Raw genomic sequence first — 22792 nt, 5'->3', positions numbered from 1 at the left:
CTCTCTCTCTCTCTCTCTCTCTCTCTCTCTCTCTCTCTCAACCAATCATCTTTTTTTTTTCTCTCTCCTAACTTTTTTCTCACTCCCACATTGCGGTTTCAAATTGATGAAATACGAAAAAATATGAGTTGGGCGTCTAAGTGGCATAAGAGGGAGTGTGGTTTCAATGACACCATTCCCTCCAGCCTTACTCTCTCATCATTTTTATAGAAAATGACTGTTTTTCACTATCTTTTTTTTTCCTTTTTTTATTAAATATATTAAAATGTAATTTTATAATTTTATAAATACTTAAAAAATAAAATAGGGATAACTTATTAATAATTAAAAACCATTACATACTTAAAAAATAAAATTAAATAAAAACTACAAATTTATTCTATTTGAAATATGTTTCTCATAATTTCTCTCTTGCCTTCGAAACCATCGCGAGTTTGTTTGCCAAAAGATGGTCAATGTTTCGCGTTAAAAACTTCATATTGCGACTTTTTTGTTTTTCTTCTCGCACTTTTTTGCGATGGATTCAGGTTCGAGTAGCATTTCCTGAAATAATTTGATTTTCGTCTTGATCAAGGGTTGGCTTCCCGGAATCTCTGCGGAAAGAGCAGAAAAATTGTGAAAATATGATGGGGTAATGGGTGGCATAACGTAATATTGCGATATTTGTTGATAGTAAAATTGTTGGGGGTTAGGGTTAGGGTTGGGGTGAAAATACAGGGGCATCAAATTATATCGATAAACCGACTGATTGACAACGAATATATTTCAAATTGAAGTTGTTGAACCACTTTTAATAAATTCATTATAGGGTTACGTACATGTTTAAAAAAAAAAAAAAAAAAAAAAAAAAAAAAAAAAAAAAAAAAAACTTAACATTTACAACATTTAGTATAACAAATTTCACTTGGGTCATTTAAGAGTATTGATACATTCCGTTCCATCAAGCTAAACAAACAATTTTTTAACAATCCAATATAATGAACCATTCCATTCGTTCTTAAATTCCATCTTTTGAAAACTACCTAACTTTACAGGTAAAAATTATTTCTTACATAAACAAGATCAAAAACAACATAGAAAAGTTTACCCTTTCAATAAAAATGTTGCAACTCTTATTCTTATTACCATTTCTCTTTCAAAGCTAAAGACAAACAAAATTAGAATCGATTGCCTATGAATTATTGTTTATTATCAGATTTTGTAAAAACATAAAACATAATTGCTTTTCATGCAGAAAAGATTGCTAAAACCATAAAAACCTTTCATTACTTTTTTTTTCATTATACAACCACAGACAAACACCTAGCTAAACACATCAAAAACTAACTAAAAACATGCAAAACACCTAGTCCTCGGGAAGTTGTTTGATCATGTTTTTGTATGAGGTGATTGCCTTGTATATAGTCTTTTGCATGTTGGAGAGGGTGTCTAGCATTCCAGCGTCTGCCTTCTTAGCATCCTAGAGAAGTTGAGTGGACACAACGTAGTTCATGTAGTGTAGAGTGGTGGATATGTTGTCAATGATATCCTGTCGTAACGGTTGATGATCGCCAACTACATATCTTTTAGTAATTCCCTTGTCTTATTGAGTTGTTGAATCAGGGTGTCGAGCACCTTCTCCATCTCTTCATATTTCATGTGGATGCAATCGTCTGATTGACTTGCTAAATAAGGGTGTGGATGGAAGGGGGGAAAGTGGCACCAGTTATGTTACATAGGGTTTAAGAGGTAAAGTAATCGGTGGGTTGATGTTGTACTTATTTAGCATTTATTGTAGTTATTTACTACAGTTGATTATAAAATATTTTGGTTCTTAAGAATTGTTTTGGTAGATAAAAGATGGGATGGTTACTTATTTAACATTTATTGTAGTTGTTTACTACAATTGATTACAAAATATTGTGCTTCTTAGGGAATGTTTTGGTAGACAAAAGATGGAATGGTTGCGATGATTACATGTATTGAATATCTCTAGTTCTTATATATTAGTTTTAAATGATTATGACAATTTTCTTCCTATACATGTTCTAGAAAGTTGTTAGGGTAGCTTAGCGGGTGTACAAAAGATAATGATTTGCCCTTCTAATAACCCGAGGTTACTTTACCATTTATATATTTTATTTGAATAATATGCACACGTTAGGATTAAATTATTTTGAATAATAAATCATAAACCCTATCTATGCAACAAACCAAATTTGAATATTTACCTGTTATCTATTATTTATCTATTACTATCAAATGAAGTTTTAATTTACCTATTATTGTTATCTATTATTTGTCTATTACTATTAAATGAAGTTTTAATTTGCCTATTATTGCTAAACAGTATATGCATGTAGACATTGAAGATTGAAAAAAACATATTAGTAAAGAATAAAACAGGTAAACCTATGGAAAATCATAATGTGAATAATATTTAGCCTAAAAAAAACATATATGTAACCCTTTAAAACATATCATGAATAATATATAACCTAAAAAAATAATAAACCATATATGTAACCTTATAAAAAAAATATCATTTTAGAACCACAAGGACCTTTTTGAAGTTTTTTCAAGAAACAAATATATGAGATTTCTTTAGACAATCCTCCGGTTAACGCAGTAATTGTTTATAAATTAATAACTATTTTTTGAAATTAAAAATATTTTATATTAAAATTCAAAATAATTAAGTGTAATCTTACGATGCCATTTTTTCGAGAGGCTAAAGGAAAAAGGATTAAATTTAAAATTTAAACATGTTTAAAAAAGCAGAAAAAAATGTTATCAAATATTTGGTATTTGGTATGGGAATCAAGTTACAAAATTTGAATATTTGGTATTAGGTATACAAATAAAGAATTGATATAATTGTATTTACTGGTAAAAATAACATAGAAAAGTTGACCCTTGCAATACAAATGTTGTCAACTCCTATTCTTATTTTCATTCCTCTTTCAAAGCTACAGACAAACAAAATTAGAATCGATTTCCCATGAATTATCGTTTATTATCAGATTTTGTAAAAACATAAAACGTAATTGTTTTTCATGCAGAAAAGATTGTCAAAACCATAAAAACCTTTCATTACTTTTTTTTATCATACAACCACAGACAAACACCTAGCTAAACACATCAAAAACTAACTAAAAACATACAAAACACCTAGTCCTCAGGAAGCTATTTGATCATGTGCTTATATGTAGTGATTGCTTTCTATATAGTCTTTTGCATGTTAGAGAGGGTGTCTAGCATTTCAGCATCTGCATTCTTAGCATCCTGGAGAACTTGAGTGGACACAACGTAGTTCATGTAGCGTGGAGCTGTGGGGATGTTGTCAATGATATCCTAATTTGTTTCGTAACGGTTGATGATCGTCAACTGCACATCTTTTAGTAATTCCCTTATCTTATTAAGTTGTTGAATCAGGGTGTTAAGCACCTTCTCCATCTCTTCAGATTTCATGTTGATATAATCATCTGATTGACTTGCTAAATAAGGGTGTGGATGGGAGGGGGAAAGAAGCACTTGTTATATAGGGTTTAAGGGGTGAAGTAATCGGCGCATTGATGTTGTACTTACTTAGCATTTATTGTAGCTATTTACTACAACCGATTACAAAATATTTTGCTTCTTAGGGACTCTTTTGGTAGATAAAAGATGGGATGTTACTTATTTCGCATTTATTGTAGTTATTTACTACAATTGATTACAAAATAGTTTGTTTCTTAGGGAATGTTTTTGTAGACAAAAGATGGGATGGTTGCGATGATTACATCCATTGAATATCTCTAGTTATTATCTATTAGTTTTAAATGTTTATGACAATTTTCTTCCAATACATGTATGTTCTAGGAAGTTGTTAGGGTAGCTTAGTGGATGTACAAAAGATAATGTTTGCCCTTCTAATAACCGCAAGTTACTTTACCATTTATATCTTTTATTTGGATAATATGCACACGTTAGGATTAAAATATTTTGAATAATAAATCATAAACCTTATCTATGCAACAAACCATATTTGAATATTTACATGTTATCTATTACTTATCTATTACTATTAAATGAAGTTTTAATTTACTTATTATTGCTAAACACTATATGCATGTAGACAATGAAGATTGAAAAAAAAAAACATATTCTTAAATAATGCAATATATGCATGTAGGTAAACCTATGGAAAATCATAATGTGAATACTATATAACCTAAGAAAAACATATATGTAACCCTATAAAAAATATCAAAAATATCAGGAATAATATATAACCTAAAAAAAGAGAAAAAAACATATATGTAACCCTATCAAAAAATAGCAGTTTACAACAAGGACCTTTTTGAAGTTTTTTCAAGAAACAAAGATATGGGATTTCTTTAGACAATCCTCTGGATAACGCAGTAATTATATATAATATTAGTTTAGAAGTCCCCCCTTATGAACAGTACCTGACTAGGGTACTATTCAGGGATTAGTAAGTCAACCAGGGTCACCGCCTCGATTTGATCATCTTATTTCCAGTACCTTCAATTACCCTTCCATTCTCCCTCTCCGTCTCTACCGCTTCTCCCTTATTCTTCTCCACCACTTCTCCCTTCTTCTTCGTCACCAATCCAGACCGCTTCACTGACCTCTAATGTGCTTGACGTTTCTTCCCCGCTGCATCTTTGCAATTTGTTAACAAAACTTTATCTCTTCTATCTCTTTCTTTCTGGATGGTGCTTCTCTGCCTCCAATCGGTGGCTTCCAACGAGGTTATATCTTTGTAGATGGTGTCCGACAAAATCCCTAAACTCGATTTCAGTATCCACAACCATCGGCAAGTGAATCTCAGGATCGTACGACCTGGTGGTAAAAGATTGTGTGTTTGCCTTCATTCTTGCCTTCTTCTTCAGGCAAATACATGTATACTAACAAAGAACTTCATTTTTGCTGAGAAGGTAAGGTTTATTTCTCTTTCATGTTTTAACTAATCTCCTCTCTATTCAATTCATAGACCCCCAACACGTCAAATAAAACCCTAGCAGTATTCTGTTGCAGGCATCAGAGCGCATTTTTCTCCGATGAGTGTTGTATAAGGCACCCGAACTTTCACTTTTCGTCCATATTTACAGAGCCGACTTTGGTCTCTGATTCGAAATTTCCACAAAGCTACATGTTGATTTTGGTACTTTTCGGTTCAATTTTTTTTTTTTTTTTTGAATTTCGATCTGAAACAAGCAAATTTTCTATAATTTTATTACTTCTCATGAAGTTCGATTAGATTTTAGCTCAATTTTATAATCGAAAAGCATTATTTGATTGACACCAGAATCAAATTTGCTATTTTTCTTTCAGGTGGCATCATATCAAGATTTGTTACAACTAGTAAAATTAGGGTCAAGATTGTATTAATGTACAAACAATTCCTCTATGTAACCTTGTTGCATTACATTATTGAATTTCAAAAATAGCAATGTTATATGAATACATATGTGCATACACTAAGAATCAAGTTGTAGTATCCTCTTATAAGCCCTAGTTTAATCTAATAGCTAAACACAAGTCAATTTTTGGGCTTGTGCTTAGGAGTTCTCGGCCCAAGTAAACCCTACGCCGAAAACCCTTTTTCCTTTGGGCCTTATTGAAACTAAAAACCTTCTCATTGGGCCAAATTAAGCCCGAAGGCCCATACCCACTCAAAGCCCGAAAACTCTTGGATTGGCCCAACCAAAGACCAAGAACGCTATTGGAAAGCCCATGAATGCCGAAAACCTTATGAGGTTTCGGTTGGGCATGAGACAAAAAAAAAAGAGTTTGCACAAATGGGGTGACACCTCATGCCTTTACACTACTTTACACTTCATGCTTCCATGCCATACATATAATTACCTTCCATGCCTCCATGCATGGCACCCTATTACCCATCATGCATCAAGAAAAGGTCCTACCCCTCCCCATTTAAGGGTTGCGGCCGAGAGGCCTTTTCCCTCTCACCATTTCCACATTTTCTCAAGCATTCCTTAGAGCAAGCTCAAGCTTCTTTAAAACCTTCATCTCCAAGTTGGACTTAGAGCCCTTTTGGTAAGTATATCCGACCTTTCTCTATTAGTTGACACAATCATAAGTGTTTTATGCCTTTTTAAGCTAGAATCTCCATGTTTACACACTCATTTTTCATGTGCTAGCATCCTAGAACACCAACATCTTCAAGAAGCCCTTCAAGCTCAAAGCTAGGCTCGAAATCCTCTTCACTCTCCTCCCTACCACACACGAAATAACCAAGGTGAGCTTCATACCCCTAATTTTTTCGTGTTTTTCATGCTTTTCGAGAGGGGGGGGGGAATACAAGTCAAGTTTTGTTTAACCAATGGATATTTGCATGTACCAAATTTTTTATGGAATGATTTGTGCATATGATATCGAAAACCTCATGTATACACACATAAAAATTGTGATTTACAAGCTTGTTATAAGTTACAATGAGTTTGTCCATTGGACATTTGCATGCACTATGATCATATGTTGAATATGGAACAATTTCTTGTATAAAATGGTGGATATCATTTGTTAATCACATAAAACTCATGACATATGTAATTATCAATACTTTTATTTCACAAAAATCGAGCTTAAAAGTCGATATACCCAAAGATAACGAGAACACATTTTTATACATGTCTAAATATGTATGATCTTTGGATAACTACATGGCTTACTTTTATATATATTAAAAGTTGAAATAAATAAACAAAAGTTGTGGACATCATATGGTTTTATAAAATTCGTGACCCAACAAAGTTGACCAAATTAAATTATTTTGGTGTTACAAATTTTTAACTGGTAAAACATGAAAAGTGCAACTACAAATTCTCGGAAATTTTTACTAAAAATGAACTTTTTCTAGTAAAAATGATCGTAATTATTGTCGTCACTATTTTGATGAGGTTAAACACAAGAATATTCTGCTATTTTTCCAACATATATTACTACTAGACATATTCACTATTGACTATTTATATAAAATAGTTTACACAAAATAGTATACGAAAAAAATTGATGACAGTATAGTTCGCGTGTCATAAGACACATGTTATAAAACGTATGTCATGGAATTCATAAAACGCGTGTCATAAAATAACTGTCATAAATTCTCAAAGAGTGAAATTATTTCGTTGTACAATAAAAGGGGGTCGTAGTTCGCGTAAATCCGTTAATGCTCTAGTGAGACATTCACTTCACCGTACCTACCTAGCATACATTTTAAGTCATGAATTATAAACAGAGTCTCCTGGAAGGAGAGCGAGATAGTTGTGTATAGATCTATACGGGGATTGACAACCCCACACCTGAGTTATTCGCTACAGCTAGACGGGCCAGTCTAGGGTGACAAAGATCTTACCAATTCTGACGCCTGGAGAACGTCGTACAGGCATAACAGTCACATTAAGTATGGTTATAATAACTCACTTAGGGATTAACAATACTATCTTGGTTTACGGGAAGCTTACATTTCAGCGGTTTTATTAAAATATAAAATTGCATACTATTTTTCAGTACACTATTGGTTACATTTCTAGTCTTAGGGTTGTTAAGACTATAGTTTGCCATACATCAGGAAATATTGGATTTTCTGGAAACATACATTTTACAGAAACAAAGGTCATGCATACATACATTTTAGTCTTTGATGTAAGACTTACCACTCATTTTTATAGAAAATATCAGATTTTCTGGAGATATACAAACCATCTTTAAACAAAATAGTTACCAAAATTTTCATACAAAAATGTTTATGAACTCACCAACTTTATAGTTGACGCTTTTCAAAATGACTTGTATTCTCAGGGAACTAGTAAACAGGTACCTAAGTCTTGAGAATTGGAATGCTACATTTTGGAACTTTTATGTTTTCTATCACTTTTGTGTAATTTATGAACAAATACAATATGTAAACAATATAAGATTGTATTCTCAATGTATGTTGCTTACAAGGGTTGCTATGTTTCATTTATATTCAACTGTTATGATACTATACAATGACGTCATCCGCCCCCGGACGTTTCTGTCGTCCTGGTCCGAGGGTGTAACAAGATTACCATGAGATGGGAAGATAGCGACTATCCATCTTCTCCGGGAACTCCTTCAACGGTAGTTCAATACGGCTGTATTATATTCTTTACTTATTTGTTTACATCTACGCAATTATCTTTGACCTCAAAGCTAAAAATATGCAACATTTTTATATGAACTGCAGCTCCTGATCTTGGTTCTCATAATGTATAATGTATTGGATGCTTGGAAGATTGATGACACATACCATAGCTTTTCATCACAACCTTTCAAGATTCGATATGCAAGATATTATATTCTTCTATCAGTCATGATAGCTTTCAACTCATCTCAGGGTAAATTTGAGGTCTCTCTCTCTCTATCTCTCTCTCCCTCCCTCCCTCCCTCTCTGTGGTTAAATTAGTAAATGTAGGAGAGAAGTTTTGTCTTCTTCATGTTATCTTGCCAATGATGATCACCTACAATCTTTAGGGTTGAATCACATCTGCTGTAATTCTGAAATTTGAGTTGCTGTATACACCTGTTTTGGAGATCGGGTTAGCACATAATACATTACTTCTTTTGTAACGACCCGTCCCCGGTATGATGATTCCATAGTATTTAATTAGAAGTTTGCAAGAGGGACTCGGCGAGTTCATAGCCTGACTCGCCGAGTAGGGACAGGATTTCGAGCACGTGTTAGTTGGCGACTCGGCGAGTCCATATTCGGGACTCGGCGAGTCTTCCTGTCTGGAAGAAACCCTAAATCCCCGGGTTGCTCACTATTTAAACCACCTTATAGCCCCCAACCTCGCCTCCTTCACCCTCAGAAAGCTGTGAGAAAACCCTAATCCATCCTTGAGTGATCTAAGTGTTCTTGTGTTAAATTTTGAAGGCTTGAAGAAGGAGAAGAAGAAAGGAGCAAGGAGAAGAGGTGTAGAGCAAAGATCCAAGGGCAAATCAGAGTTCTTTGAGGTATTCTTCGGATTCCCTCCTGTTTTATGCTTTTAACCTCCATTAGAACTCTTCTAGATCTAGTTTGATGCTTTCCTCAAGCCTTATGATTGTATGGATACCCTATTGTGTCGAGATATCCTTAGATCTGTTCATTTAGGAGTGGTAGAGCCCAGATCTATTGCCTTTTTGAAGTTACCTTGCATGAAAACCCTAGATCTACTCTTTTAAGTGCCTTTTTAGCCTATATCTCCTTTTTCATGTGTATGTACACGTAAAGTTAGAAACTTTACGTGGTGGATCAGCTTATTGGACTCAGATCTATCATTTGTATGCGATGGATTCAAGCAGAATCGAGTTTAGAGTAGTTGCATGGATGTGACTCGGCGAGTCAAGTCGCGAGTCCCGTTTTTCCCTTTTTTGAGTGATGACGAGTGGAAGCCTGTGAGTAGTAGAGTAGACTCAGTGAGTTGGAGAGCAGACTCAGTAATGGAGGGACTTAACGAGTTGTTCATACAACTCGGCGAGTCCAAGGCAATCTTCTTAAGCTCAAGAACAACTCGTCGAGTTATTCATATGACTCGGCGAGTCGGATGAAGATTGTCTGAGTTCTTGGATCGAGAGAGTACTCGTCGAGTCGATGCCATACTAGACGAGTAGCCACGAGTGGGGTTGTGAAATGAGATTAGAGACTCGACGAGTTGGCGACCCAACTCGGCGAGTCAGGTCAACTGTGGGTTGACTTTGACCGGGAGAGTTGACTTTGACCAAGGGTAAAAGAGTCATTTTACCCCAGTGCAGTGTTTAGTATTTGATTGAGTGTGTTTATGGCCTTGTAGCCGGGGAGATACCGGAGCAGCAGCAGTTAGCTTCCAGAGCCATTCACACAGCAGCCAGTTCACGAGGTGAGTTTCCTTCCAGTAGTAACGGGTCTAAGGCCACAATGTCGGCCCGTTTAGCTAGCAGTCAGCTTCGGACCTCGGTCCGATGTACTAGTTAGTATGTTTGATGCCTTCGTGGTTCAAGACATGGTTATGTGTTTATGCTAGATGATATGTTTATGCTATGTTCAGTCAGCTTCGGACTTCGATCCGATGTAGGGGACAAGGTCCCAGTCAGCTTCGGACTTCGGTCCGATGTCAGCTTCGGACTCCGGTCCGATGTAGGGGACGTAGGTCCCAGTCAGCTTCGGACTTCGGTCCGATGTCTCAGTCAGCTTCAGACTTCGGTCCGATGTCCTAGTCAGCTTCGGACTCGGTTCGATGTAGGGGACGAAGGTCCCAGTCAGCTTCGGACTTCGGTCCGATGTTTCAGCCAGCTTCGGACTTCGGTCCGATGTAGGGGGCAAGGCCCCGGTTAGCCGGACTTCGGTCTGATGCAGTGGGCAAGGCCCAGTATGTGCTTTATATGTTATTGTATGGTATGTGGTAGTTTGGGGGAGCTCACTAAGCTTCGTGCTTACAGTTTCAGTTTTGGTTTGTACTTCCGCAAGCAAAGGGAAGAGCTCGGGATGATGGCATCGCACACACCACAGCTACAGTTTTTATCCTGGGAGTTGATCAGCTATCTTAGATATGTTTCGATGCAGTCGTGACACCGTTTCCTCATTGTATTTTAGTATGGTTTTGAGATTTGCAACACATGGTTTTATTATGATATACTCTGTTTTATGAATTTGGTTATATTAAAAATGAAATTTTCGGGTCGTATTTTTGGGTCGTTTCATCTTTATTAATGTTATAGTGATTCTAATATTTTACTGGATATATTGTTTTTAATGCTCCATCTTTAGCTCTAATATGCAGGACTTTTTGGAAGTAACCCCTGCTGCAATTCATGAGTTCAGAATTTCACCCAAAGCTCTTCTTGGACTACATTCATATTGTCCTATTCATTTTGATGCTTTCCATGTTGTGCTTATTGATACCATTGTCTACATCAGCTTACTAAAAGGTGGTGTTCATACCATGAAGACACCAAGGTTAGTTGGAAGTTTTATCATTGCATGTTAATTTTAGTGCGCAAAATCAGATTTTTTTAAATGTATTCTCTTTGTAGTCGTAACAATTCTCCTAGTCATGAAGAAGCTTCCAGTGACAACAAGTATGACAAGGAAAAACGTGTATGCATTTTCTACATTCTTGATTATATAAAATATTTAGAGAATTGTTGATATACTGATAAATTATAATCATGCTACTGAAACATGTTTTGCTTGTGAAGGCATTTTTAATTCCACGTGCAAATTTGCTTCAAGAGCTAAGAAACCACGGAAACAACACAAATGGTACAAACACAAAAGGTAATCTAATGGACATGTTTTTTTAAGGTATGGATTTTATAGATCCGTCGAAGTTCTTTTAAAGAACCTACGTTATGTCTCTGTCAAAGTTCTAATGTATTTTTTGATGTTATACAGTCTTACTGATAAACAACAACTTGTTGCTGATTCTTTACGTATGTTTAATAACTTGCTTCACTTCTGAAAAAATTGTCCTAGAACTTTCTTTTATTGCTTTTCTCCATGAAATTTAGTTATCTTTGCAACTTGTATTTCTTTCCCTTGCAAGTGCATGACAAAAGGCTTTAACAATGTTGACTTTTTGTTTTCACCAATTAAGTTTTCTAATAATTTACTTGAAGAAATAGCAATATACTTTCATATGTTTGTGCTTAGTTTGATGTCTATCATTGGAATCCATATGTAATTGTGTCATCTGTTAACCTAACAGTTACTAACAAAATGGTTAGACCTTATATTCGATTTCGTTATTTTCTAATTTTACTTATGTAAACTTACCTAAATTGTTAGTTGTTGATGATTTGAAAAGATTCAAATAATTATATATCAAATAAGGATTATGAGGATGATAATTGAAAGCTACACAAATGTTGGCAAATGTTGACTTTGGGTTTACTGTGAGTACATGTGCTACTCCTGATGGAATCGAAGCCATTGTGGGAGAGCAAGATGGTAAATTGCACATGTATTTAGTGGAGGGAGATTTTCTTTCAAAAGAAGTTGTTCTTGAAACAACTTTTGATCCTAAAATAAGATTTCTAATGGCTTTTACATGTGATCAGTTTTACCTAACTTCAAATGAATAAAATCACAAAAATGTAAAATTTTTACTTAAATGGTTAGAATGACCAGAATGGTCAAAATACTTTCTTTTTTTACCTATTCTTCCATGGTTGACTTGCCCAAAAAAATATTTTTATTATGTTTTAGCCGTTGAATATGAGTAACATACCGAAATGGTAAAATTAGATTTAAATGGTTACAATTACCAAATTGGTTAAAATGTTTTCTTTTAACATGGTTAGACTAACAAAAATGTTATTTTATTTTGTTTAACTAGCTTGATATGGGAAAATGGCTAATATGGTTATTTTGACCAAAATGACCAAATTGGTCATGACCAAAATTAAAGTGTCTCGTAAAAATGATTTCATTTTTACATATTATTATGTCATAGTTTAATTGACCAAAAATTATTATTTTATTGTATTTTTTGGATTTGTGGGTAAAATAAAAATGTAGATGGCTTGATTCAAAAGGGATGGTCTCCACCATACAAGATAACAAGTAAACTTATAAAAATATAGTAGGCGCCAATTGAGACGAAGAAACACCAAGTAAAGAGTCTCCACTAGATTATTCAACAATCAGTCGACTCAAATCAGACATTAATAAAGTTGCGGAAGGTGAGTAACAATATGATTTGATTCGTAGACAATTAGAATCCTTATTAGGGCGTTTTTTGTTCGTTTTGAATTCCTGTAATAGGATATAATCGAGGCATTTTTTGAATTCCATTGTTTTTTGTTGATTTTTTTAACGTCAAATGTGTGCAAAATTGGTAGTTGGGTGGATACTGGAAGCTAATATACTGTACAATAACAATCTTGGGATCGAGAAGAACGGAATTGAGATTGAGAGATTTTATCAGTTTGGGAGATTTTTTGCAAATATTTCCATGGTTTATTGGTTTTTACCATTTATAGTAACATTTACATAAAGAGTAGTTTACATTCATACAATGGAATGCAATGACTGATTCCATTCCATGTAGAGACATCTTAACTTTGGATGAATCCAAGGGACATTCCAAGTCTACAATCGGCATCATACTACAACATGGCAGCACAAATGCCAAATGGCACATATCTACCTTCACACACTGCACACACATCATTAAATGTAGCAGGACAATCTTGTCATATGCAATTCCGAGGGTTATACCACCCGCAATAACCGAGGACTATTGCCAACCCCGACCATATGGTAATTTGACTTTATCAAAAGTAATTGAGGATTTGTTTCTTATTCTTTGTTTTTTTTTTTTTTTGCGTATCTTACTTTTTAATTGATGTTAGGTTGTTAGTTGTTTCATGGAAATTACCAACGTTGTTGATCGTGAACTTGAAAAGGTAACATGATTGAATGATTACACACTCATTAGATGTTCATGCACCCCATTGATAATCATTAGATGTTCATGCACCCCATTGATTGTGGTGCTTTAGGTGTCTTGGATGTTGGTTATAGGCAATGTCTGTATACGGGTTTGAGATTGTTCAAACATTAAATGTCGATATAGAACCATATGAACGTGTGAAGAAAGCAATGAATGAATCAAAATAGGTAAAGTTTTCATTATTAGTTATGTGAAATCTTTGAGATCAATTAATTTATTGTTTAATTTGTATGCCTATATATAGTTGCATGGATGAGGTTGGCAGCTATTGAGAAAGGTGAGGCAGAGAAGATACTTCAGATAAAGAGGGCTAAAGGAGAGACTGAGTCAAAATATTTGTCTGGATTAGGTGTTGCACAACAGAGACAAACAATTATGGATGGTTTAAGAGACAGTGTGTTAGGGTTTTCAGTTAATGTTCCTGAGACAACAGCTAAAGATGTGATGGATATGGTTTTAGTGACTCAGTATTTTGACACCATGAAAGAAATCGATGCTACATCCAAATCATCTGCAGTGTTCATCCCTCATTTTATGGCATTGTAGTATCAAAATCTTCCAATTTATGTAATTGTAGTTTCAAACTTTTCTTATTTGGGCATATCATAGTTTGAAAATTCTTATCCAATTTTAGAATTAAGATGGTTTTGGTTAATGTCAAAGAATAGCAATGTCCTTTTCTATTTGTCCTAACTACTTCACTGAATTAAAAATACTACAACCAAAATCCAACATTCGCAAAACGGGATCCAACCTTCGCAAAACGGGATGCAACCTTCACAAAACGGGATCTTTCTCTAGTTGTTTACAAATTAATAAATATATTTTGAAATTAAAAATATTTTATATTAAAATTCAAAATAATTAAGTGTAATCTTACGATGCAATTTTTTCTAGAGGCTAAAGGAAAAAGGATTAAATTTAAAATTCAAACATGTTAAAAAGACAGAAAAAAATGTTATCAAATATTTGGTATTTGGTATGGGAATCACATAACCGCAGTTACAAATTTTGAATAATATTAGAATACTATATTATAAAATTTATTGTTTTTAAAATCCAACCTTTGTATTATTTAATAATAAAATTTTAAATTGATAATGATATAGATAATATCTTACTTTAGATTTACGTACTATATGTTTCAACAGTAATACTTTATTTGCTGATTACATTTCTCTTATTTTTCAATAAAAGTCGCAGAACTATTTGATATCAAGTTATTTGGATAATATAAGCAATAAACAAATAAATACATATTCTTAAATAATAAGGTAATCGTTAATAAATAGTAATTAAATATTAACTTTACTTTCCTAAGGTAACATAATTCAAAATTTTGGTTTTTCGGGATTAACCATCCATGACAACCCAAAAAAAAATTTATAACCAAACCAAAAATCGGAAGTCTTTAGGTTTTTAGTTAACCAAAAAGAAAAAAAAAAGTGAAAAAATCGGTTTTGTTAACCGAAAAATTGATATGGTTTTTAGGTTCAATCAGTTTTAGATATTTTGAACACACCTAGAAAATATAATGTACCAATCAAATATAAGTACTTGTTGATAACATTCTTATCTTTGAGTTGGTTAACATAGAACTCGTAATTGTATGTACATTAGAGTACATTCGAATGTAAGTAAAATATGGTCCAGTCTCAGGTAGATCATCATGCTACTCAACCCATTAATGGCATCCTAATTTTAGCTATTTTAATTTACGGACCTGCTACTTTTTATACTTGATTAGTCGATATAGATTTCATATTTTGCAAACCATACCTACTACTTTAATTTTAAGCATCTTCCTAATTTTTATTTCTAAAAAAATCGATTTTACTGACTTAATATTGGATGTGGACACGTCATTGCATCAAGAAGCTGGATGTTACTTAAGATTGGATGTTATATTGTTATTCTCTCTTTTATTAAAAGTAACTAGTCAAAAATACCAATTTTCATAAATTTTAAAATATAGAACTAGGCCTATTATTGGATCAAAAGTTTGGATCTTAGAGCAGGACTAGGTTATTACTATACATTTTTTTAATTGATCCCTTAATACCATTCGAAAATATAGCTTTCTTTGGTCAATATATTTTCATAAGTTGTACATTTAACCCTAATGAACATTTTATTTTACCCCTTTTAACTATAAAATAGTATTTTTAATGTTTTTTATTTTATTGTTGTATAACATTTTTTTTTTGTATTTTTTTACGTATGTAAATAAAGAATTGATATAATTATATTTAATATCCATTTGTATAAAAATACGATTTGTGTGTAAAAATGACTAACTAAATGAGTTTTTTTTAAAACATTTTGGATAAAAATATATTAGTTAAATTAAAAAAAAAAATTGAAAATAAGCTTTGATCATTGGAGTCGTCATTTATTTGACATTTATTTGAAGTCATAAGATTGGGAGATGCTCTTAAAGATGTTTACATATATATATTTTGCAGCTCACTTCAGCCAAAAGAGTTAGCTTCAAGATGTACTGTTTAAATAGTTGTTTTTTCCATCAATGTAAATTGCTTACAGAAACTAAACATGCATGGTTGAGTGTCACACCAACTACAACTACATTTTTTTATGAATCGGCCAAAACATATTGTCGCACAATACATTAGCTTTTTTATGATATGACAAAAAGCCTACACATGTTATAACTCCATTATGTAAACCACTTCCACGGTCAAACTAAGCATCCTCAACTTATCAGAAAACATTTTAATCCAACAAGAAATAAATATTAAACCTTATCATAAGGTAAAATTGTTTAAAAAACAGCTCTATATTATTGTATATTCAAATATTTCATGTTTGGAACTATGAAATTATGAATCATACCTTCTTTCGTTTTCCACCAGATTTGTCTCGAGATTTTTGGGCGCGTTTAAGTTGATTTGTCAAATGACTTACACCTTTCCTATGCATGTTCATCTCTTTCTTACTGGAAGCTCCAGTTTTACACATTCTACACCAAAACTTGAACTTCTTTCCCGAGCTTTCTCCTTCAGGCTTCTTATCTTCAGATGAAACCATTTGAACACTTTCCGGTGACTTCTTGATGGATTTTCCGGCGTGTCCAGCTTTCAGCTCCGCCATTTTTGCCTGGTGTTTCTTTCCAGCCAGATGTTCCTCTAAACCACGCTCAGATGTTGCACTCACTTCACAGATTGCACAGCTCAATTCATTCACTCTCTTCTTTGAACTACTTGAACAACCGGCGGCAGCTGGTGATTGTGGTGGTGGTGATTTCCGTTTGGATCCAGCCATCATCTGACCGGAGAGTTTTCTCTGTGATATGAAACTAGATATGTTACGTTCCTTAAAAGCGAGTAATTAGTAATTTCATTATTTAGATATCGAAACATGTTGTAAACAAGATTCATTACGTGAGTTAAATGGTTTCTGTATCAGTCGATAACTCAAGATTAATTAAATTCAAAATATAATATAAACCAGACACAAGGGATTCAGACACTCGGACCTCAGAAGCACTTCTAGGTTATCTTCAAACGTTTAAAGAGTTAAACCCATTTGAGACTACAACAAGAGGTCATTCAACCTGATAAGCTATCTACAAGTAGGTTAATAACAGCAAAACTGCAAAAGGACTATGAATATGTGTGGAAGAAAACTAATCTATTAAAGAAATTATTGACTAGAACAAACAATTACTGAAAAAAGGGTTTAAAGACTGGAAAATGAAACACGGTAGAGATACATCAATGATGAACACATAGAGATTAGAAAGATCACTCACAATATCAATAAATTGCTTCTCACCAGCTTTCGGTGGAGAAGTGATAATCTCGTTAATATTAGGACGCCGCTGGAACTGATGTCCGGTGACACCGTAGTCCTCCTGGAACGGCATTGCAATTCTTCCATCCACCGTTTCATATGCTTGACCACGCAGCAATTGTGGCGGAACCCGATGGAGGTGGTGGTGGTGGTGGTGGTGGCTATCAGTATGCCCTAACATGAGCGACGATAGCGACGGATATCCGCCACTATTCTCCATTCTCCTGATTTCTTGTTCTATCATGTATTGTCTCCTCTCTTTCGCCAGTATCTCCTCCCGAATCTTGTTCTTTTCAATTTGACGGAGAATGTCATATCGACCCTGTCCTCCGACGCTGTATAATCCCCCTGGAAAACTCAGACATACCATAATTTATGTAAAAGAAAAGCATTACACACCATGCAAAACCCACAACAGCCGCTGAAGATGTTAAAAAACACAAAATCGAGTTATATCCATCGATTCGTAGAACTTAATGATAGTTAACAACATTATCATGATAAACGAACGAACGAACGCATACCTTCTAGAATCTGATTTGAGAAGTTTGTGTAGCCCGAAGGATATGATGATGAAGAAGGCGTAGGATAAAGATGACTGTAGAGATGATTGTGGATCTGTGAATTAAATCCACTGTATCTAGACTCCATTATGGAAGAGGCGTTGAAACAAAAAACTAGGGTTTTAGTGTGGTGAAAGGGATTTGTCAATCGGTTTTCCGGCGGTGATTTGATAAGACGAAGAGATTTCCGAAAATAAACAGTTGGCTGATGTCGCGGGACTGGTTTTATCAGGTGCGGTCAAGACTATTAAATTAATGTGGGCCCATGCGTTATAAATTGAACAAGACGTGTACAACTGTGCTTAGTTGATAGGGTCCAGAATACCACGAGGCGTGTTTAAGCCCATAAACTTACTTCCAAACTTAAAAAATATGGATTCTCTACGAATTATCTTACATTTTATTTTTATTCATCCTCTGAAATGTTTCCGTGTTATATGTAAATTTAATGATGGGATAATGATTTAAAAGGTCCGATTGAGAAATTAAATATTCTCTTACCTTTTATTTCTACAAATATTCCTACCAATTTAAATAATAACATGTGTTATATTACTATCCTAAAATATCTTTAAATGAACATTAAATGTTACACATGTCACCATTTAATTAGATAGGATGATATGTAAGAAAAAAAAGTAGAAGGATATTTAATTTCTCTTTTCGATTTGTACACATTTGATCACTGAGTTTTTTTCGTCCACATTTATCCCTTCAACTTGTTGAACTGTACACATTCAGTCCTTATAACCGGTAACTACAGGTTAACTGGGAAAAATGATTTAATAGGGTAATATTTTTTTCATTTTGTACACATTTAGTCCTTAATATTTTTGTACACATTTAGTCCTTATTATTTTTTTGTTTCAAAATAATTCATTTTTATTTTTGTACACATTCAATACTTATGAATGTTTTCTTTAGGTTTTTCTCATAACATCTTACGTGGGACAATCATTGATGAAATATATGAGGTTGTTGATGTTTATGTGTAATGTCTCATTTTCACAACCAAACAATTTTATTTTTAAATAAGGCAAAACTCCCTAATTATAAATCCATTATTAAGAAAAAAACGTTTATTCCAAAATACATTTATCGAAAATCAGAGTAATATAAGAAATGCATAATCCTCAGTATTGTTGATAAGTGTGCACAGTCATGCATTCGTCTTCCCACGACCAACGATAGAACCTAAAAAAGTAAACAACTGGGTAAGCACAAAGTTTAGTGAGGTTCCTCCAAAATACTCGACACAATAAACGTATTATCATGCATAATGGACCTACACTCATCAGATTGGTATACCTTTGCCCAATCAATCATCGGACTGGAATGCCAACATGCAACAGGTCCAATCAGTCATCGGACTGGAATGGCTAGGGTTTGTTGGCATGACGCCTTAATCCAACTGCTCTTCTCGAGTCTTCGTGCCTACAGCTTATAGCCGGCCCGCACCAGGTATCTTGGCCTACAACATATAACAGGACCACTTGAAACTATCCCACCACCATATGGCTATCCCACATAAGATGTCGTGAGAACAACCTAAAGAAATCATTCATAATTACTGAATGAATACAAAAACAAAAATGACTTATTTGCAACAAAAAAATATATTAAGGACTAAATGTGTACAAAAATATTAAGGACTAAATGTGTACAAAGTGATAAATATATTACCCTATTAAGTCATTTTTACCGGCTAACCTGGAGTAGCCGATCATAAGGACTAAATGTGTACAGTTTAACAAGTTGAAGGGGTAAATGTGGACAAAAAAAAACTCAGTGATTAAATATGTACAAATCGAAAAATATATTACCCTTTTAAGTCATTATCCCTATATTTAATGAAATTAATACTAATTTAATACAATTATCATCATTTGATATGGTAGGATGATTAGTAAGAATAAAATGTAGAAGTTTATTTAATTTCTCTTCTCTTAAATACAATATTCCAATTCGATAAAGATATATAGCTGCTAGTCTAATTATAGAAAAGCTGGAAAGTGAAAATATGTGCAGAATCTAATTTATTTTGATTATGAAATATATCTTATATATATTATATATAAAACATATTAATCGTATCTTGAATTTTAATAGGTACAAGATATAAAGTTTATTATACAAATCGATTATGCATAACAAAACTATTAATACATGCCAAAATTTTAAAGACTTGAATTATGAAAGATTATTAAAAATTTAATTTGGAGCAAAATAACAATTTTAAAATATTAAATCCATCAGTATAAGTTAATTTACATTTCTTAAACTAGATGTCAATAATGATTAATTTACATCAAATGTATAAACATACAATATAAATATAAGTTTTAAACATAAATATTTTAATTAAAAGTGATAATTTTTCTTATTACATAATAAGTAATAACAAAATCTAATAATAATTATTCACCCAAAAAACTATTTATCGTCGCTGCTTTGCGCAGACACACATCTAATATATATATATATATATATATATATATATATATATAGGTTTAGGTTCTATGGAAAACAAAAAAACCCTAAAAATCATAAAAATATATAAAAAAATACTTGGAGATCACAAAACTTTTTTTTGAAAAAATCACACCTTTTAAAACAAAAACGCTGGAAAAAAAATTATTAAAAAAAAAAACTTGATTTTTTATTTTTTTTCAGCGAAATTTTTAAAAAGCTGCGATTTATTGATGTGTAAAGTAAAAAAAAAAAGTTTTGTGATGTCTAGGTATTTTTTTATGCATTTTTATGATTTTTAGGTTTTTTTTTGTTTTCCATATAACCCTTTCCTATATATATATATATATATATATATATATATATATATATATATATATATATATATATATATATATATTAAACTTATAATACTATAAAGTATAAGGGTTGAACTTTTAACTTTTAAAATTCTAGGGTTTGGAATTAAAGTATCTAAGAGTGACTTTACAGATTCCAAAACTTGAGGACAAGTTTTGACACTATTCAAAACTTTTCATTTTCTATAACTTAGGAGTTTTAATGACTTTTATGAAAAACAGTTTTAGAATTCCATAACTTGAGGACAAGTTATGGAGTCCATTAAAAACATTTAGATCAACAATTAAACTAACAAGAAATATCAAAGAATATCTATGACCTAGCAGAACTCATAAGAAAAGAGAATTCACATCAACAATTTTCAAGAAATCATATAAACTAATATAAATCTTGAAACTTGGACAAGCATGATCATTACCTTATAAAAAAACAGGTTTCATGGTTCAAAAAATAGTTTGGGGTAATGATCCTAATCCAAATTTCTGCCAAAAACTCGAAAATCTACACTCTGGAGCACCAACTCGGCGAGTACATGAAGTGGACTCGTCGAGTTGGCACTTTTCTGAGTGGACTCGGTGAGTCACCAAGTGGACTCGGCGAGTTCACTGTACAGAAAGCATAAAATTGATTTTTTACACTTTGAAAATCAATATAACATCAATATAACATCAAGTATAATAGAAAACAATCATAGGTTCTTATACCACTGAAGGGTTTTGAGCATCCTAACAACCTTAAGGTGCACATACAACCCTAAATGATTTGGATCTATGTTTTCTCTAATTATACATGTAAAATGATTTTCCAAATCATTTCCCTATCTAGCATACAAACATGGGTACTAGTGTAACATAAACTAGTTAGAACATATACCTTTCCTTGTAGCTTGATTCCTTGGACCTTTAAGAGCCTAGCCCCCCAAATTTGATGCCTCAAATGCTTCACACAACACCACAAACAATGTAGGACTTGAGAGAGGATTAGTTGCTTCACAAAAATCGGCTAGCACTCTTCTAAGGTCACTTAGGTGCCGATTTTGGTAGCCTTGGGGTTTCTTATATAGTGTGGCAAAACTAGAGTTACACCATGTAAGCCCTAATGTGTATGACCTTCCACATTCCTCATGCTCCAAGGTTTTAAACCTCCATGGATCATCCATGGGTTGTCACATGGATTTAGCCCAACATAAGGAATCATGGATCATTGGCCCACTCCATAAGAATGAATGATTTACCAAATCAACCCCTTATATTTAATTAGTCTCTTTTGATCACAAAATTAATTCCAAATTAATTCTTGATCAATACTAATTAAATAATATGATTTCATATTAATATATTAGAACTTATAATATATTAATAAATCATAAAAATCCTCTTCTCATAAGTCCATCCTTACAAATTGTTATGGTGCCATGCAACCCAAATGGACCATGCTACTCTCGGGTCAAGTACATACCAATTATAGTTATGGGTTTAGACATTAAATCCAACAAAGTTATGTTCTTCAGATGATTTAGGGTTTGGGGAAAACCCTAGTACACGGGGCGTACCAAGGTGGTACATAGGCTATACCTAGGCATGGGAGGTTACGCGAGGCGTAGTTGGAGGGACACATAGCATAGGTGTGAAGTTGGGTCGGGATGCGAGACCTGGTACATTGGGCATATGAGGAGGTATGTTGGGCGTACGAGGGTCAGGTTGAAAGCCTTAATTTTTTGGGTTATACCCTATATAAGCATAATGTTATCCCTTTTCCTTCATTTCTAAGTCAGCCTCCACCCTCTCAAAACCCTAAATCGATCTTATAGCCTCTTAATGGTGTTATTGAGCTCTTAGAAGGTTTTTGGTGCACATTTTGCCTTGGGGAGGAAAGTAAAGAAACTTGGTGTTATTTGTCTTGATGGAGAGACCTTGGATCCAGAATCATCATCTTGTGGGGAAGCTCTTTGAGGTATCAAGTTCCTATCTTGACTTGTGTATGATTAGATCTACTCATGGCTAGCTTATTGTGATATTGGTCTTCTTTTCAAGTTTATGGATGAGTTAGTTTGCTTATAGGTTTGTCCATTCAGATATAAGTCTCTTTTGGTATCCTTGGGCATAAAGGTGCAAGCTTTACGTCTTATATGGTGTCATG

At 33.4% G+C, this 22792-nt stretch overlaps 2 protein-coding genes across 6 annotated transcripts; one reads left to right on the top strand and one right to left on the bottom strand.

The window, feature by feature from the left end:
• Positions 1–4366: 4366 nt before the first annotated feature.
• LOC111878186 (uncharacterized) lies at positions 4367–14131 on the top strand. Of its 4 annotated transcripts, XM_052771481.1 has the most exons (14): positions 4398–4922; positions 5023–5149; positions 5320–6045; positions 6150–6247; positions 7810–8112; positions 8219–8369; positions 8909–8988; positions 10773–10948; positions 11026–11089; positions 11191–11269; positions 11387–13255; positions 13348–13401; positions 13498–13615; positions 13693–14131. In XM_052771481.1, the coding sequence occupies exons 5-11, from the start codon at positions 8062–8064 to the stop codon at positions 11500–11502; spliced, it is 717 nt and encodes a 238-aa protein (XP_052627441.1). In that variant the 5' UTR covers positions 4398–4922; positions 5023–5149; positions 5320–6045; positions 6150–6247; positions 7810–8061; the 3' UTR covers positions 11503–13255; positions 13348–13401; positions 13498–13615; positions 13693–14131. The 4 variants fall into 4 exon arrangements, with proteins under 4 accessions (XP_052627439.1, XP_052627440.1, XP_052627442.1 ...); XM_052771479.1 differs by having other exon boundaries at positions 4367–4922; positions 5010–5149; positions 6150–8112; XM_052771480.1 differs by having other exon boundaries at positions 4369–4922; positions 6150–8112.
• Positions 14132–16179: 2048 nt separating this feature from the next.
• Positions 16180–18027, bottom strand: LOC111878191 (uncharacterized). 2 transcript variants are annotated; one of them, XM_023874699.2, is made up of 3 exons: positions 17786–18027; positions 17221–17609; positions 16180–16751 (listed from the first exon to the last, which is right to left on the bottom strand). In XM_023874699.2, exons 1-3 carry the CDS (start codon positions 17910–17912, stop codon positions 16296–16298), a joined length of 972 nt encoding a protein of 323 aa, XP_023730467.1. In that variant the 5' UTR covers positions 17913–18027; the 3' UTR covers positions 16180–16295. The 2 variants fall into 2 exon arrangements, with proteins under 2 accessions (XP_023730467.1, XP_052627438.1); XM_052771478.1 differs by having other exon boundaries at positions 17221–17682; positions 17786–17898.
• Positions 18028–22792: the final 4765 nt, after the last annotated feature.

This window comes from Lactuca sativa, chromosome 5, assembly GCF_002870075.4.
Source record: "Lactuca sativa cultivar Salinas chromosome 5, Lsat_Salinas_v11, whole genome shotgun sequence".
NCBI lineage: Eukaryota > Viridiplantae > Streptophyta > Magnoliopsida > Asterales > Asteraceae > Lactuca > Lactuca sativa.
The sequence above is the reverse complement of the archived record's forward strand: the minus strand, read 5'-3'. Positions and strand labels throughout refer to the sequence as shown.